Raw genomic sequence first — 17,498 nt, 5'->3', positions numbered from 1 at the left:
TTATCTGAACATTGAGACCAATAGGAAGATAGCTTAAGCGTTAATGTACAGACATACTTTCGATCATACACACCGAAATTAACATAGTGAATTGAGTCTGAGTTACAATGACTAGATAAATGATACAGTAGTGAAATGGGCTTGCCACATAAGCTCCCATCCAGAACATCGATGTTTTTATGTACCAAAGAAAAATTGGATTAACATCTATGTTCGACAAAGAGATAAAGAACGGAACTGTTTTAAAAATGAAAGTACAACTCAATGTGATGAGTAAGCGTAAAATTGTAATAACAGCTTGTGTGTTGAAACGTTTCATATCGTATATACAAGTGTATATTTAACATTAATGAATTGTATAAAGTTAAAATGTAAGCATAATGATGATCCGTGGGGCCAATAAATAAAAAAAATAGTAATCAAAATAAAGTAGGATTTTTATGTGTTATAAGAGTAGTCTCAGGATTTGGTCTAGATAAATATAGTGGTTGCTACATACCTATCTGGCCAATGTACTCTTCTTCCTGATCTTGTTGTAGTTTGTGCTGCTGCTGAACTTTGGTTTGAAGTGTTGCTTGTTACAGGTAGTTTGAATGGTGCTTGCTCTGCTGCAGGTTTAGACGGTTTTACAGTTGTCTGTTTTTCTCAAAAATATTTCGTCTCATACCGAAAGGTACAAAGGGCGAGTTTTACTTGTTGAGGTATCACAAGTTAAGGTGTCCTTGTTGTTTATGGGGATGTTTTGGAATAATAATTTCGTTTCCTTAGACTGCAAAAGCTTTTGTAGCTCCGTATCGAGCTTTTGATGCTTTGCCATTTCTTGATAGTCTATATCAGGGATCGAGAAGGCATTGATATTTAATCTCGATAGTGCATCTGCTGCCTCATTTACATTGCCTTTAATATGGCGTATATCAGCTGCAAATTGTGAAATGAATTCTAGTTGACGAATTTCGCGCGGACTATATTTATCATGATTGTGCATCAAGGACTTAGTTAGGGGTTTGTGATCAGTATATATCGTGAAAGAATTGCCTTCTAACATGTAGCGAAAGTGTTTGATTGCTAAGTAGATAGCCAACAGTTCTCTACCGAATGTGCTATATTTTGTTTGCGTTGCGTTTAGCTTTTTTGAGAAAATTGCAAGGGGTTGCCATTGTTCATTGACACGCTGCTGAAGTACAGCACCTACTGCTACGTTAGAAGCGTCGGTCATTATTGCTAAAGGTGCATCAACCTTTCGTCGTGCGAGTAATGCCTCTGTGCTTAAAGCGCTTTTCAACTGATCAAATGCTTGAATTGCTTGCGGTGTTATTGCTAATGATTTAGCTCGTCCCCTTAATAAATCAGTTAGTGGTTTTGCTAAGTCTGCACATTTAGGGATAAAACGTCTGTAAAAGTTGATCATCCCAAGGAAACGTCGTAGTTTCTTGAATGAATCAGGCAAAGGATAATTTTTGATAGCTTGTGTTTCCTCAGGAACTGGTTTAATGCCTTGATTATCAAGTACGTGACCTAAAAGGTGAGGGATTGTTTTCCGAACTCACATTTGTCAGGATTGACCGCTAACCCATACTCGTTTAGCTTCTCAAAAGCATTTTCAGATGAGTTAGATGTTCATTTTCATCTTTGCCTGCTATAAGTAGGTTGTGGCAAGCCCATTTCACTACTGTATCATTTATCTAGTCATTGTAACTCAGACTCAATTCACTATGTTAATTTCGGTGTGTATGATCGAAAGTATGTCTGTACATTAACGCTTAAGCTATCTTCCTATTGGTCTCAATGTTCAGATAATCGATAATCTATTCACACCCGATTAACTCTCAAATATATATGGATTTTTTAACAGACTCACTCTCTCTGTTTCATCGTGTGCTTGCTCACCGTACGCTTGTGGATTATTATTATTCATTATCAATAAACTATCTCTATAACTGGTGTTCAGGCTTTTTAATAATCTCGAGTAAATTCGCAATTCTACTAGGAGATTAAGCCTACCTAAAATACTCAGTTACAGGATATTATTATTTGGAGTCAGATATTGAGGACATCATCCTCAACGAGGTCATCTATGTAAGCATACACAAACGGTAAGCCCCGTACCACTTGGTCAATAAAACGCTGGAAACTTTGTGCAGCATTCCTTAATCCGAAAGGCATACGGACGAATTCGTATATAGTCCAAAGGGGGTAGTAATGGCTGTTTTAGGAACATCATCTGGATGAATTGGAATGTGATGGTAAGCACGGACGAGATCAATTTTCGAAAAATCGACACGTCAGATAGGCTATGAGTGAAGTCATGCAGATGTGGGAGAGGATATCTATCTGGTATGGTCCGGCTGTTGAGAGCTCTATGGTCACCGCACGGTCTAACTTCGGAAGAGTTTTTCTTAGGTACCATATGGAGCGGTGATGCCCACGGACTATCGGAGGGGCGTATGATGCCCAACTCAATCATTTTGTTGAATTCGTTCTTTGCGATAGCCAGACGAGAGGATCAAGGCGTCTTGGACGTGCGAACACTGGTGGACCCTCTGTCTTTATGTGGTGTACGACGGTATGCGTCGGTTTGTCGTGTTTGAAATTCGGTCGCAATAAATCTGGAAACTGATTAAGTAAATTGACGTATTTGTCGTTCTCGTGACGAGGTTTAACTAATAAATGTATGGAAGTCTCATTTGATATAAATCCTCTAATTTCTTTACTTTGTTCGGCAAGGACAAGTTTCCTATTTCTGACGTCTACCAGTATTTTGTGGAATTGCAGAAAATCAATGCCGATTATAGGAACGAGGACGTCCGCTATGATGAAACTCCAGGAAAAATTAGATTTAGGACCGAAATTTAATTGCAACCGCCTTTTGCCGTACGTCTTGATGTCAGACCTGTTTGCAGCTTGTAGTTTTAGTTTGGGGTCAGGTGTGTTTTTCTCGAGTGCAGTAGGTGGTACTACACTAACCTCTGCCCCAGTGTCGACTAAAAACTGTGTGCCGGTTTTTTGTCTGTAACATATAATAGACGACTGTCTTGAAAGTTGTGGTCAGTGAGTGCAGTCGTCATTAACCTACGGTCTTGACGTTCCTTTTTCTGTGTGCTTGCAAAGTTACAAGGCGGAGTACATTTTCTAGCTTGTTTGCCATATGTTCTATGGTACCAACAAATGTTGTGTCTAGTAGTGCTTGGACTACGTCGTCTACGGCTCGTAGATGTTCCTCTACGCTTGCTATGGGAGGCATTCAATAATTGGATCTGAGCTATCTGTTTCGTAAGGGTATCAACTGATCGTCGTAACTCGGCGATCTCGTCAGCTGAGCTTGATTGGATTTGAGATACAAGGTGAGTCTTGGACCGTTCGTAAATTCTGTCGGCTATGTCTGCTAGTCTATCAAAATCAACGTCTTCGTCTCCAATTGCTAGTATCTGTTGAATGTTTTGAGGGAGACGTCTGAGCCACAATTGATATAGTAGACGTTTGTCTACTGTACGATTTCCTAATAAGTTTGTCATGTGGCGTTTTAACTGTGACGGTGTATTGTCACCTAGCTCCACGTTGGCTAAAAGTTGATCAATTGTCTGTTGGTCGGTGAGAGATGTGACACGAGTGACCTCTCTTTTAGATAATCGAATGGTGAGTCAGGATCCGGCTTAAAAATGACATCCGGCACTTGTTCAATGACGTCATCTGGCAGCAATGAATTTGCATAGCTAAATTTCGTACTCTGGTTTGTGATTTTGTTTGCTACAAAAAGCTTTCTAAACGAGCAAACCAGAGTCCAGCCTTTCGTGGATTAAAAATGGGTAAAGGTACAGAGATGGCACCCACGGAAATAGATTTAGATGAAAGACTTAGCGAATTATCAAGTGCCATGATACGAAGAAGCAATAGTAATAATAAGCCGAGGATTGTAATATACAATATGAAGAGAAATCAAAAATAACAACAAGAAATATATGTAAGACTCACCAAAAAGAAAAACTGTCACTTTTGGTTTAAATATGCGAATATACAGCAATAATTCCAAAGGAACAATGTTATGGATGGATTTATTATGACTGTTAATGAATTGTTAATAATTGTAATAGTAATTCCAATGTGGAGTTCTTTAAGATACGCTTTGAGAGTATTCAGCAGAATTCGTAGAGGAATGATGTGTGTTCTAAAAGCGGTTCACCAAAATGTTGAGGATGATGTTCTCAATAATCTGACTCCAAATAATAATATCCCGTAACTGAGTATTTTAGGTAGGCTTAATCTCCTAGTAGAATTGCGAATTTACTCGAGATTATTAAAAAGCCTGAACACCAGTTATAGAGATAGTTTATTGATAATGAATAATAATAATCCACAAGCGTACGGTGAGCAAGCACACGATGAAACAGAGAGAGTGAGTCTGTTAAAAATCCATATATATTTGAGAGTTAATCGGGTGTGAATAGATTATCGATTATCTGAACATTGAGACCAATAGGAAGATAGCTTAAGCGTTAATGTACAGACATACTTTCGATCATACACACCGAAATTAACATAGTGAATTGAGTCTGAGTTACAATGACTAGATAAATGATACAGTAGTGAAATGGGCTTGCCACAACCTACTTATAGCAGGCAAAGATGAAAATGAACATCTAACTCATCTGAAAATGCTTTTTGAGAAGCTAAACGAGTATGGGTTAGCGGTCAATCCTGACAAATGTGAGTTCGGAAAACAATCCCTCACCTTTTTAGGTCACGTACTTGATAATCAAGGCATTAAACCAGTTCCTGAGGAAACACAAGCTATCAAAAATTATCCTTTGCCTGATTCATTCAAGAAACTACGACGTTTCCTTGGGATGATCAACTTTTACAGACGTTTTATCCCTAAATGTGCAGACTTAGCAAAACCACTAACTGATTTATTAAGGGGACGAGCTAAATCATTAGCAATAACACCGCAAGCAATTCAAGCATTTGATCAGTTGAAAAGCGCTTTAAGCACAGAGGCATTACTCGCACGACGAAAGGTTGATGCACCTTTAGCAATAATGACCGACGCTTCTAACGTAGCAGTAGGTGCTGTACTTCAGCAGCGTGTCAATGAACAATGGCAACCCCTTGCAATTTTCTCAAAAAAGCTAAACGCAACGCAAACAAAATATAGCACATTCGGTAGAGAACTGTTGGCTATCTACTTAGCAATCAAACACTTTCGCTACATGTTAGAAGGCAATTCTTTCACGATATATACTGATCACAAACCCCTAACTAAGTCCTTGATGCACAATCATGATAAATATAGTCCGCGCGAAATTCGTCAACTAGAATTCATTTCACAATTTGCAGCTGATATACGCCATATTAAAGGCAATGTAAATGAGGCAGCAGATGCACTATCGAGATTAAATATCAATGCCTTCTCGATCCCTGATATAGACTATCAAGAAATGGCAAAGCATCAAAAGCTCGATACGGAGCTACAAAAGCTTTTGCAGTCTAAGGAAACGAAATTATTATTCCAAAACATCCCCATAAACAACAAGGACACCTTAACTTGTGATACCTCAACAAGTAAAACTCGCCCTTTTGTACCTTTCGGTATGAGACGAAATATTTTTGAGAAATTACACAATATATCTCATCCAGGTATATAAGCTACTGTAAAGCTTGTCACAGATAGATTGGTATGGCCAAAAATGAACACAGACGTACGAAAATGGTCACGGGAATGCGTTCAATGGCAAAAGTCTAAAGTACATAGGCACATATCTCTTAGCGGAATTTTTCCCGCCGCTAGCGCCAGGTTCGACCATATTCATATCGACATTGTTGGACCGTTACCAATTTCTAATGGTTACACGCATATACTAACATGTATAGATAGATTTACGAGATGGCCCATAGCTGTTCCGTTAAAAGACACGTCAGCATCAACAGTGGCGAAGAAGCTGGTGAAACACTGGATTACAAACTTCGGTGTCCGTACAACAATTACGACCGACCGAGGAACGCAATGCGAAAGCAAACTATTTCAGCAACCTACAGATACTTTCGGTATAAAGAGAATTAGAACCACTGCTTATCATCCGTTTGCTAATGGAATGATAGAAAGATTCCATAGACAGTTAAAAGCCTCTTTGACGGCCGCACGAGGAGATTACAAATGGGATATCAAGCTTCCTTTGATACTATTAGGCATTCGCTCAACCATCAAACAAGACCTCGGTTGTTGTGCTGCTGAGTTGGTTTATGGAACAACATTACGTTTGCCTGGTGAATTTTTTGACCGTGCAACAGATATTCCAGCAGATATAACCAACTACGTACAACAATTAGAACAGCAGATGGAATCCATTAGGTCCGTTAAACCACGAGCCCAAAAGGTGAAATCATTCGTACCCAACGAACTAGACAAATGCTCACATGTATTCGTCAGAAATGATAGAGTACGACAGCCGTTACAGACTCCTTACGACGGCCCTTTTAAAATCATCCGAAAGGACACTAAAACGGTTACAAGGGAAAGAGCAGGTAAACATGATACAGTTAGCATCGACAGAGTAAAACCAGCATTTTTAGAGAACACTGAAAAACAGACAACTGTAAAACCGTCTAAACCTGCAGCAGAGCAAGCACCATTCAAACTACCTGCAACAAGCAACACTTCAAACCAAAGTTCAGCAGCAGCACAAACTACAACAAGATCAGGAAGAAGAGTACATTGGCCAGATAGGTATGTAGCAACCACTATATTTATCTAGACCAAATCCTGAGACTACTCTTATAACACATAAAAATCCTACTTTATTTTGATTACTATTTTTTTTATTTATTGGCCCCACGGATCATCATTATGCTTACATTTTAACTTTATACAATTCATTAATGTTAAATATACACTTGTATATACGATATGAAACGTTTCAACACACAAGCTGTTATTACAATTTTACGCTTACTCATCACATTGAGTTGTACTTTCATTTTTAAAACAGTTCCGTTCTTTATCTCTTTGTCGAACATAGATGTTAATCCAATTTTTCTTTGGTACATAAAAACATCGATGTTCTGGATGGGAGCTTATGTGGCAAGCCCATTTCACTACTGTATCATTTATCTAGTCATTGTAACTCAGACTCAATTCACTATGTTAATTTCGGTGTGTATGATCGAAAGTATGTCTGTACATTAACGCTTAAGCTATCTTCCTATTGGTCTCAATGTTCAGATAATCGATAATCTATTCACACCCGATTAACTCTCAAATATATATGGATTTTTTAACAGACTCACTCTCTCTGTTTCATCGTGTGCTTGCTCACCGTACGCTTGTGGATTATTATTATTCATTATCAATAAACTATCTCTATAACTGGTGTTCAGGCTTTTTAATAATCTCGAGTAAATTCGCAATTCTACTAGGAGATTAAGCCTACCTAAAATACTCAGTTACGGGATATTATTATTTGGAGTCAGATTATTGAGAACATCATCCTCAACAATGTACAGAAAGATAATTAAGGGATGTAGCCAGTGATAACTATCGGTAGGGAATCGGTAGTGGAACTAAAAAATTATCTGAATAAAAATTCACCATCATTTTAACATTAAAACATGTTGATCCAGACACCTGAGTTTATCTTTATATTTTCTGTACAGCTTCCTGAAGCATTAAAGAGGGGAAATATTTCTTTAACAACATAGATTATCCTCAATTTTAATTAATATAAATGTATACCAGACATACATTTACATATCTAACAAGAATATATATGAAGACTTACTTGTTTGGCTGAAATCAACATATCTTGAATTAATGCAGGCCATGGTGTTACCGTAGAAACATTGTAAAATGAGTAGGCCGCGCGAAGGCTATTGTGTTGTTTGCTTTTCATGACTGAACTGGGAAGGACATAGAACGAACAGAAGTCTGTGATTTGCCCATCTCCATTCTAAAATTAAGTGAAATAGAAAATTAAACCAATGAACATAATCAGTGTCGGATAAATGTGTTTCGGCTTTTCGAAATTGCAGAATGGAGTTAAATTCTCTCACCAATAAAATTAACGTTTATAGGTACCAATGAAGGATACATTCGGATGTTGTATTTATAAGTGCAGTTTTTTATAGATAAACAAAAGATTCACATCTTGCAAAAAGGTATGTCATAACGAATTATTTGCTAATTTGTATATGATGAAATTAAAAAGCATTATCACATAGTATTGGATTGATAGCCCCCAAATGCCCTGTTATGGCCGAGAGTGAGGTGGGAAATATACTCTCACACGGCCACGCGTATACAGCCTCTGCCAGGGAAGTCCTACTCACTGCCTTCTCGTAGCGGGGATGTTGTTTACGAAAATGAGAGGACGAAAAGCGAATGTCCGGCGCTTTAACCGGATTCCAAACCAATGGTGCACATGGGCTCCAGTATCCTGCGGGAACAAATGGCGTATGAACCAATCGTTGGTCACCGGCTATCATGAGAATGCATCTCCTCACGATGCTCCACTGCCTTGTGGGTTAGACTTTTAGGTCGACGGCTCAGGGTGTGGCCCCCTAAGAAAACCTCCTGTTTTGGTCTGGGCACCCATGCAGTATCACAGCCCTCACACATATCGAATGAGATTTGTGTGGCGCATATATATTTGGTGCCTCCTTGTACCAATATTTATGTGTTGAAATAAAGTAAAATAAAAGATTGGATTGATAACGACTGTCATTTTAATTCTTCTATCACTAATGCTTATTAACTAATATTACGCAATATAACTGAACGTGTAATGGATGAGAACCCATGAAATAAAAATCAATTCATGTTATTCTGCTACAATTTGTTCTTGCTTTATTCTAATTCATAAATGGAACCAAATTATAAATGATCACATAGTTGAAAGTAAAAAGCAAAGTAGAAAAAATATATAACATTAAACAAATATGAAATAATAATAGATATTCACCTCAACTATGAAAGAATACACAACATCATCTCGAGGAACAAAGAAATGCTGAAATTCTTCTTTTGTAAAAATTGGATGAATATTAAACTTTTCCAAGTACTAAAGCAGTGAACCAATCAACAAAATGAAGAACATTTTTGAGAAAAAAACAGAAATCGAAGTTATAATAACACTGAATTATGGGAATTTCTTTAAAAAATGGCTACATTTGAACAGTACGAACTTTTCCTATCATCTTTTTTTAGAACCTCATTATTGCGTACACCTTTCTGTATCAGTTGCTAAGACATCTGTATGTAGGGAAACAATAAATTCATAATCTACAGGTTAAATTAGTAAATTATTAGGACGGGATTTACAAGCACTGCACACACTACAGAGCTAAACAATAACAATTACTCCTAGTTAATAACGAACACGAAGTTTTTGTGAAATATTAGGCTATACTACTTTACCGTTGGAAAATACACCAATAAGGGAAGGAGGTTTCTAATAATCACCATTTTAAATTTTGAAACCGTATGGGTACTTTTTAGATCCGACGCCCTAAACTCGTGACTTGGATGGGGCTGATTTTCAAGGAAAACTTAAAAAGGGTATAAATCACAACTCACTGTCTTGTATTATCGTCATTTGGAGCATGAAGTGAACCTTCGACGTTTCAGTAGTTTGGAGGCTAGGTTAAGATTTATTGGAGGTATAGAAAAAATTCTGGCTGAAGACTGTGGCGCTGAGTTTACTCATGTGCATTTACAGACGTGTTATAACATGTACTTTCGGTGTTAACGATGTAGCTACTACAACAAAATGCACAAGACTTCGTAGTTATCCCATTTTTCTACAATACTTCATATACTACCTCCTAAATACAACTCTATACTTGCAAGGTATGACTATTATATGTATTCAGAAAACAGTCGTATATTCAAAAACGACATCACTTTTGCTGATGCGTTTTGTTTATATTTTATTCTTCAAACTACTAGCAGCTTTATGATAGATGTTTATTCGGAATAATTGATGAACTATGTCTTTTGAAGTAATAAACTCTTATTTTATTAAGTGTTGCTTTTATAGAAACCTGGTCATTTTCAGAATACAGATGTAATTAATAAAAAAATTCACCTCAGATAATAAAGGCCATGCTTTGGGAACATCTTTTTTTGTCATTTGACGAAAACCTTTGACAAGAGGAGCTTCAGGTAATCTGTATAGTTTAATTGTTCGTTGAAGAGTCATGTTGTGAGTAAGATGTGAAAATCCACATTCAAGAAGTTTACGTGGATTGAGAGGACGATGCCAATATCTAGGAAAAGTAGAGAAAAACTATCTACTGAATATAACTATCAGCAAAAATCTTAACTCGTTAAACCGGCAAAAAAAATAAAGAGCCATATCAGGTAAGCAATATAGCTTCGATAACTTACAATCAATCAATGGAAAATAGTGACAACAACAAAAGTTTTAATAACAGTTTTAAAAAATTATAGACCTGTTTTAGTAGTGCAAACAAGTGTTTTTAGTCAACCATTGTAGGTGATCTTAACACAGAAGCAAAATAACCGTTAGCAGTCTAGATATATCTCAACTTTAATGGGGAAACCCACTATCTGGTGTAAAGCATAATGCTAATTATACATCAAAACTTCTATAAATCTAAAGATTTATTAAATACATAACCATGAAATTGGGGCAAAAATTTACTAGAGAATAAATTGTTTTCAATTAATTTCCTTATTGGTCTGTAAACTACACCTCCGGATAGTTTAAATTCTGCAAAATGTGTGAATAGATCTTAAGTATCAAAACTACATACTGATTACGATTAAATGCAACAACATTCATTGAGAACAAAATAGATATTTGGCATGCTACTGTCCTTATCGACCAATCAACCTAAAGTTTACTTGTATGAAAATACCTTTGGATAAATTAAATTTTGAAGGCAATAAAACTGTGAAACATACCGACATTTGCTGACTGGTTTTGGAAGTAAAGTTCCACTCGTAAACAAAGCCTGAAATCTCCCACGTAGATGAACACGACGAGTTACTTCTCGAATCAGTACAGGGGCCATACGTTTAGAACGTAGTTTTTTATGGACACAAAGATAGTTGACTTCAACCAGCTGTTTTGCTCTGAGGTAGAAATTAAATATAAAACAAATATAAAAACATAGGTATGTTTTCCCAGATGCCTTAGTCGCTTATATGTGGAGCTGCGGTTGGCTCATTCAATAAAATTTGCGGACGTAAAAGAAAAAATCTAAAAACACAAGACACCATAACTTAAGAACAATAAGCATTGGACGATTTCAACATTTAGACAGAACATCCTTGCTGTAGGATCATCTTAGAATCAATTTGTGTGGAATAAACAAGCTTTATATAACTCAATATTTTATACAGTTCTTTGACTTTCAGCAATAGTCTATATAATGCCAACTGACAGCAAGGTCAAGTAACAAACCTAGGGAGAAGATACAAAATCGCAGTCATCTATAAATGATAGACATCCTGAACCATTAACCAGAACCAATCACACGAACATAAACTAATGTCCAACTATTCCAATTCACCTATGTTAGGATAAGAGATATTAGGTACATGGCTCAGATCCGATCACAATGGCGTAGGTGTATACACTCTCTGTCTTCCCTTAAACTATGAGATTAAAATTGCTTTATATCTTTCTTTCTACCAACCAATTCTTTCTTTTATATAATACCACTATTAAATTAACTACTTCTATGAATTCGGTGTTCATCTTGTTGTTCTAATGAGGTATGGCCTCTCTCGGAGCACAGATTTTGTCCCCAAATGCCCTGTTATGGCCGGGAGTGAGGTGGGAAATATACTCTCACACGGCCACGCGTATACAGCCTCTGCCAGGGAAGTCCTACTCACTGCCTTCTCGTGGCGGGGGTGTTGTTTACGAAAATGAGAGGACGAAAAGCGAATGTCCGGCGCTTTAACCGGATTCCAAACCAATGGTGCACATGGGCTCCAGTATCCTGCGGGAACAAATGGCGTATGAACCAATCGTTGGTCACCGGCTACCATGGGATTGCATCTCTTTACGATGCTCCACTGCCTTGTGGGTTAGACCTTTAGGTCAAAGGCTCGGGGAGTGGCCCCCTAAGATAACCACCTGCTTCGGTCTGGGCACCCATGCAGTATCACAGCCCACACACAAATGATGAACTCTTTATGTCCATGGAAATTACTTTTCTCGCTTCGAAAAACAACCCCTAAGAAAACCACCTGTTTTGGTCTGGGCACCCGGGCAGTATCACAGCCCACACACACACACACACAAATATGATGAAATGTCGATAGTTATGGAAAATACTTGTCTTGCTTCGATTAACAATCAAACGATTCAGATTATTATTATTATTATTATTATTATTATTATTATTATTATTATTATTATTATTATTTACTACGTCATTTATTCACCCTCTTTTATTCCCATTCTGTGTATACTTGTTTTTCGACTTATACAGCAGCTCGCCTGTGGTGGAAATTCGGCTCTATCTAAACGTTCTCGAGTCACTGCCTGGTTGGAAATTGTACGTTACCACCAAGTACGAGTACTGAAGCAGTTTTTCTGAAACCGCGTGCACCATTCAAACTGGCTGCCTTCAACGTTCGCACACTTATGCAGGTTGGACAACAGATAGGGGAGGCTATGTCTTTGGAAAGTCTTAATATCGATGTTTGTTGTCTATCCGAGACCTGTATTCAAAACTCTAGTGAAGTACTACGAATTCGCTCTCCATCTGTCGCTTCAAAAAGCTTGTTTCATCACCTGAGTTTATCCAGGGACCCTGTGGCATCTTCGTCTGGTCTTGCTGACGTTGGTGTCGCACTAAGCGCTAGAACTGGGGCAGCACTAATCGATTGGATCCCCATTAACAGTCGGTTATGTGCTGTTAGGTTAGAAAGTTCCATCAAAGTGAGAAGAAATCGGCGTGAGAAACGATGTCTTTTCGTCATCTCCGCCTATGCCTCGACAGATTGCAGCCCAGATGCAATCAAGGATGAATTCTACCACCAGTTAACTGTTCTTCTCCAGAAAGTGCGTTCGACAGATATTGTAGTACTAGCCGGAGACTTGAATGCTCAGGCCGGGCGTCTAGGCACAGATGCGAATCATTTAGGTGGTCGATGGGAACTTGTTGGTCGCAGGACAGATAACAGGGACTGTCTACTGCAACTGTGCACAGACCACAACCTGTTTCTGGCTAGCACTAACTTCCGGAACAGTCATCGCCGATGTGCCACCTAGCGTCCCCTCTCTGCATCCCAGGCCTGGACTCAGATTGATCACATCGCGATCAGCTACCGCTGGCGTGGTTGTGTACAAGACTGCTGTTCCTTTTGGAGTACCAATCTGGACTCTGATCATGCCCTGGTCTGCGCCAATCTTACCTTACTTTTCAGTGGCCAACGAAGTGACCGCCACCAAAGGATTGATGTCAGCAAGTTGGTTGCAACTTCTATTGCTAGTAAGTATCGAACCGAGCTAGCTTCTAGGCTAGCTACCATTCCACCGAAAAAGTATAGATGAGCATTGGCTGCAACCTCATTACGCCATGAAAATGGCGAGTAAAGCCGCTTGCAGCTTCAAGAAACATCCCACTTATAAGCACTGGGTTTCTTCAGGTTCCTTACAACTCATTGAAGCCCGTCGGTCTACTCCGGGTGACCGTGAGTTTGACAACAAACGAAGGACGTTACGCAAGGAAATCGGGCAAAGCTTGCGTAAGGACCGAGAAGCCTGGTGGTCGGAGCGTGCTAATGAGCTGGAAGCAGCAGCTGCATCTGGTAACTACCGGAAGCTCTTCCAACTCATCCGAGCCACTGGCAGCAAGAAGTCTGGTATGAGCGAAACAATCTGTGAGGGTGACAGGATGCCAATCACTAACATCAACCGACGTCTTGGACGATGGGCAGAATTCTTTGAAGGACAGTTCAACTGGCCTGCTACTCCGGCAACATCGGTCGGACTGTCCTGCCCTCTATGGCCGTTGACGACTGATCCACCAAATGAGGAGGAAGTCCTCAAGAAACTCCAACTCTTGAAGCGTTACAAATCACCTGGCCCAGATGACTTACCTCCGGCCCTTTTTAAAGATGGTGGTGACTTGTTGACTAAGGAATTGATGACGTTGTTTACCAAGGTCTTGGAACTAGAGAGTGTACCAACGTCATGGAATGAGTCGATAGTTGTCCCTATCTTTAAAAAGGGTTCACGTCGTTCCTGTAACAACTATCGGGGGATAAGTCTACTTCCGATTACGTCCAAGCTATTGGCTTCCGTCATACTTCGTAGGTTGTTCAAAACCCGAGAAAGATTGACTCGCGAGGAGCAGGCTGGTTTTCGTTCCGATCGAGGATGTATTGACCATATCTCTACCCTCCGCCAAATGTTAGAACACCACCATACTTAACAAAGGCCGACAATCGTAGTGTTTCTTGACATCAGGGCTGCCTTCGATTCGTTGGACAGCACTGTTCTCTGGGATTGTCTATTGAAGAAGGGTGTGCCTGAGAAGTTTATTAACATCCTAAAGGCCCTATATACAAACACCTCAGGCAGAGTGAGGGCATACAACCACCTCTCTCCATTGTTTCATTCGAGCAGTGGGGTTAGGCAGGGTTGCCCAATCTCACCATTCCTCTTCAACTTTGCCATCGATAACATTCTGGAAACAGCTCTGATGAATGTAAGTAATGGTGGTGTGGATCTGTTGCTTGGAGAAAGACTTCTCGACCTTGAGTATGCGGACGATATTGTCTTACTGTGCGATAATGCCCAAGGCATGCAATCCGCACTTAATCAGTTGGCAATCAGTGTCCGTAGGTATTGTATGTACATTGCACCTTCGAAATGCAAAGTACTTCTACAAGACTGGCAGGATTCTAATCCTGTACTCACCCTGGATGGAGAGCAGATAGAAGTAGTTGAGAAGTTCGTGTATCTAGGTAGTTGTATAAGTGGCGTGAGTGATGAGATCAATGCACGTATAGTGAAAGCCAGAGCGGTTTATGCCAATCTGGGTCATCTTTGGCGCCTTCGTGATGTTAGTCTGGCTGTAAAAGGTCGGATCTACAACGCGTCGGTGAGAGCAGTTTTGCTCTATGCTTTTGAAACCTGACCTCTTTGAGTTGAGGATGTTAGACGACTCTCTGTGTTTGATCATCGCTGTCTCCGAAAGATTGCTGACATCCAGTGGCAACACCATGTTAGTAATGCAGAGGTTCGGCATCGTGTGTTCGGGCACAGAGACGATAATGCAATTGGTGTCACCATCTTGAAACACCAACTTCGGTGGCTTGAACATGTTTTACGAATGTCGTCCCAGAGAATTCCACGTCGTGCATTACTTGCCGACGCTGGAACTGGTTGGAAAAAGCGAAGAGGTAGTCAATGTATGACATGGTGTCGTGGTATTAAAGAAAACTGCAAAGAGCTGGTTTTTGTTGGTCCTTCACGACTCCCTGGCTGGGTTCCTAGAGATGGTGCTACACAGTGGCTAAAGACGTTATCAGATATGGCTCAGAATAGAAGCCAGTGGCGATCCTACTGTAACCTTCTTTTACTTTATTCATAGAAAATGGTTGTTTCTTCCTTAACCGAAAGATTTCTTTTGATTGTACCTTATCATTTCCCCCAGTATTACTAATATTATTATCATTATTATTATTACACTACCTTACATTAATCTGTTCGTTATTGTTCTTTTTTTACGCCCCTTCTTTTTTTCTCTTTCCATTCTCATTGTTTTGTGTGGTGCATATATATTTGGTGCCCTTTTGTACCAATATCTATGTGTTCAGATAAATAAAATAATGGCGAATTGGACCGATGCATATATGTGCCTGGTCCTAGGTTGTATCTAACCGACTGACTGAGGTACATGTTTTGTGTAGATATGAAAAAGTCAAAAAAGGTGGATGAGCCTCTTACTTATCATATATCTGTAGGTGGCATGGAATAGCTGCTATAAATCCAACCAGTTTTTTACTTTTAGTTACACGAAGTCCAACATGCCAATCTTTATGCCAACCAGGTGACTTTAAGATCCTAAACGAAGATAAATTGTATATAAAGACATTTTTAATGACATTAATACCAAAGAATAGAAATTAGTGTACTATGAGAATAAAGTTCATATGAAATATGAATTGTAATTACTTACAGGACCTAGGTGACTACAACTGGGACAGTCGCTGGACAGATATTATAATGCACTGGTCAGAACTTAAACATCGCGTGAACATACAACTTGAACGTGTTTTAAAAAGAAACATAGAAGTACAGTCACTGGAAAAAACAATGAAAATCTAACGAAATCTAAAATATAACTAGTTACTTAGAAGAAACTGGAGATAAATATTATATATTAACGGCGCATCTTGTTAAGAAGCACCAGAATAAGATGAGACAACTATCCATTACTCTCTGATTTGAAATGATTTCATGGCTGTCATATTCCATGACCTACTTATTTTGTTCACCCAGTTTGAAACACATTGTGTGAGAGCTAGTAGTAACACCCGGCTGCAACGCCAGTGTGGTCGGGTTTGAACCTGGGACCTACTGATTGAAAGTTGAATGCTTTAATCACTAAACTTCACTTCGCATACTTTTCAGGGAGTATTACTAACCCTCATCAGAACTGTCTGCATGTACATAAACCTATAATTGGTAAAGAAGTTATATGAAATGACCGAATGATGGGCGAAATAGACTTTGGTTACACTTACCACTGTAAGAAATGCTTGGAATAATCAAATCGGAAGAGATGATCATCGTCTTCAACATAATTTTCATACAGAAGATCATACAATTCTTGTAGCTATAAGTATTAGCAAAATGAAAAGCCAGGTAAATAAAAATGTCATAACGTACACCGAAACCAATTCATACTTTTCTTTGTAGTAAATTATATATTATAGTAACCAGTCACATGTATTCAAGTCCGTGATATAAATGGGCGTAAATAACTGAGAACCTAAATCCTAAGTATACCAGTTTAGTGCGCAACATTTGTTATCAAAAAAGAAAGGTGAAAGGAAAAAGGGAAAATCTTGACATGGTTACAAATCTTAAGAATGAATATACCATTTTTAAAGTATATCATTTGATGCGATGCTTTTGTAGACTGATACTGATCTGTAGACCTAACATCTGATTAAAAACTACATACTAGTGTAGAAAATTCGAAGCATTTCAAACTTAATATCTTTACTAGCTAACATGGCATCGTCAACAACTATTGTTAGCACTCATCAAAGCATTCACTGAGTAATGTTGATGATGGGCTTCGCCAAACGCACCATATTGTTAGAGTACTCAATGAATAAGATACACAATGGCAAAACTACATTACCACCCTTTTGTATACTTAAAATCCGCAACTCTAGTAGCCGGAAATATATGAATCGCCAGAACTGTCCCAAGAAAATCACTTAGACTGTGCAGTTTGCTATTTGATGCACATAACTGCTGAACCGTAACGTATCCTATCGTCTTTTA

General features: G+C 38.7%; 1 protein-coding gene across 3 annotated transcripts in view; it reads right to left on the bottom strand.

Annotated features, from left to right (window-relative positions):
• NMT1_1 (glycylpeptide N-tetradecanoyltransferase) overlaps positions 1–17,498 on the bottom strand; it is a 51,869-nt gene that overhangs the window by 25,265 nt on the left and 9,106 nt on the right. For all 3 annotated transcript variants that reach the window (XM_051209098.1, XM_051209099.1, XM_051209100.1), the window contains exons 4-9: positions 16,727–16,818; positions 15,927–16,043; positions 10,916–11,086; positions 10,074–10,254; positions 8,949–9,047; positions 7,770–7,937 (exon numbers count right to left, since the gene is read on the bottom strand). In XM_051209098.1, coding sequence (XP_051074525.1) covers positions 7,770–7,937; positions 8,949–9,047; positions 10,074–10,254; positions 10,916–11,086; positions 15,927–16,043; positions 16,727–16,818 — 828 coding nt within the window. The remainder of the gene's footprint in view (positions 1–7,769; positions 7,938–8,948; positions 9,048–10,073; positions 10,255–10,915; positions 11,087–15,926; positions 16,044–16,726; positions 16,819–17,498) is intronic.

This window comes from Schistosoma haematobium, chromosome 1 (genome assembly GCF_000699445.3).
Source record: "Schistosoma haematobium chromosome 1, whole genome shotgun sequence".
In the NCBI taxonomy this organism is placed as follows: Eukaryota; Metazoa; Platyhelminthes; class Trematoda; order Strigeidida; family Schistosomatidae; genus Schistosoma; species Schistosoma haematobium.
The sequence above is the reverse complement of the archived record's forward strand: the minus strand, read 5'-3'. Positions and strand labels throughout refer to the sequence as shown.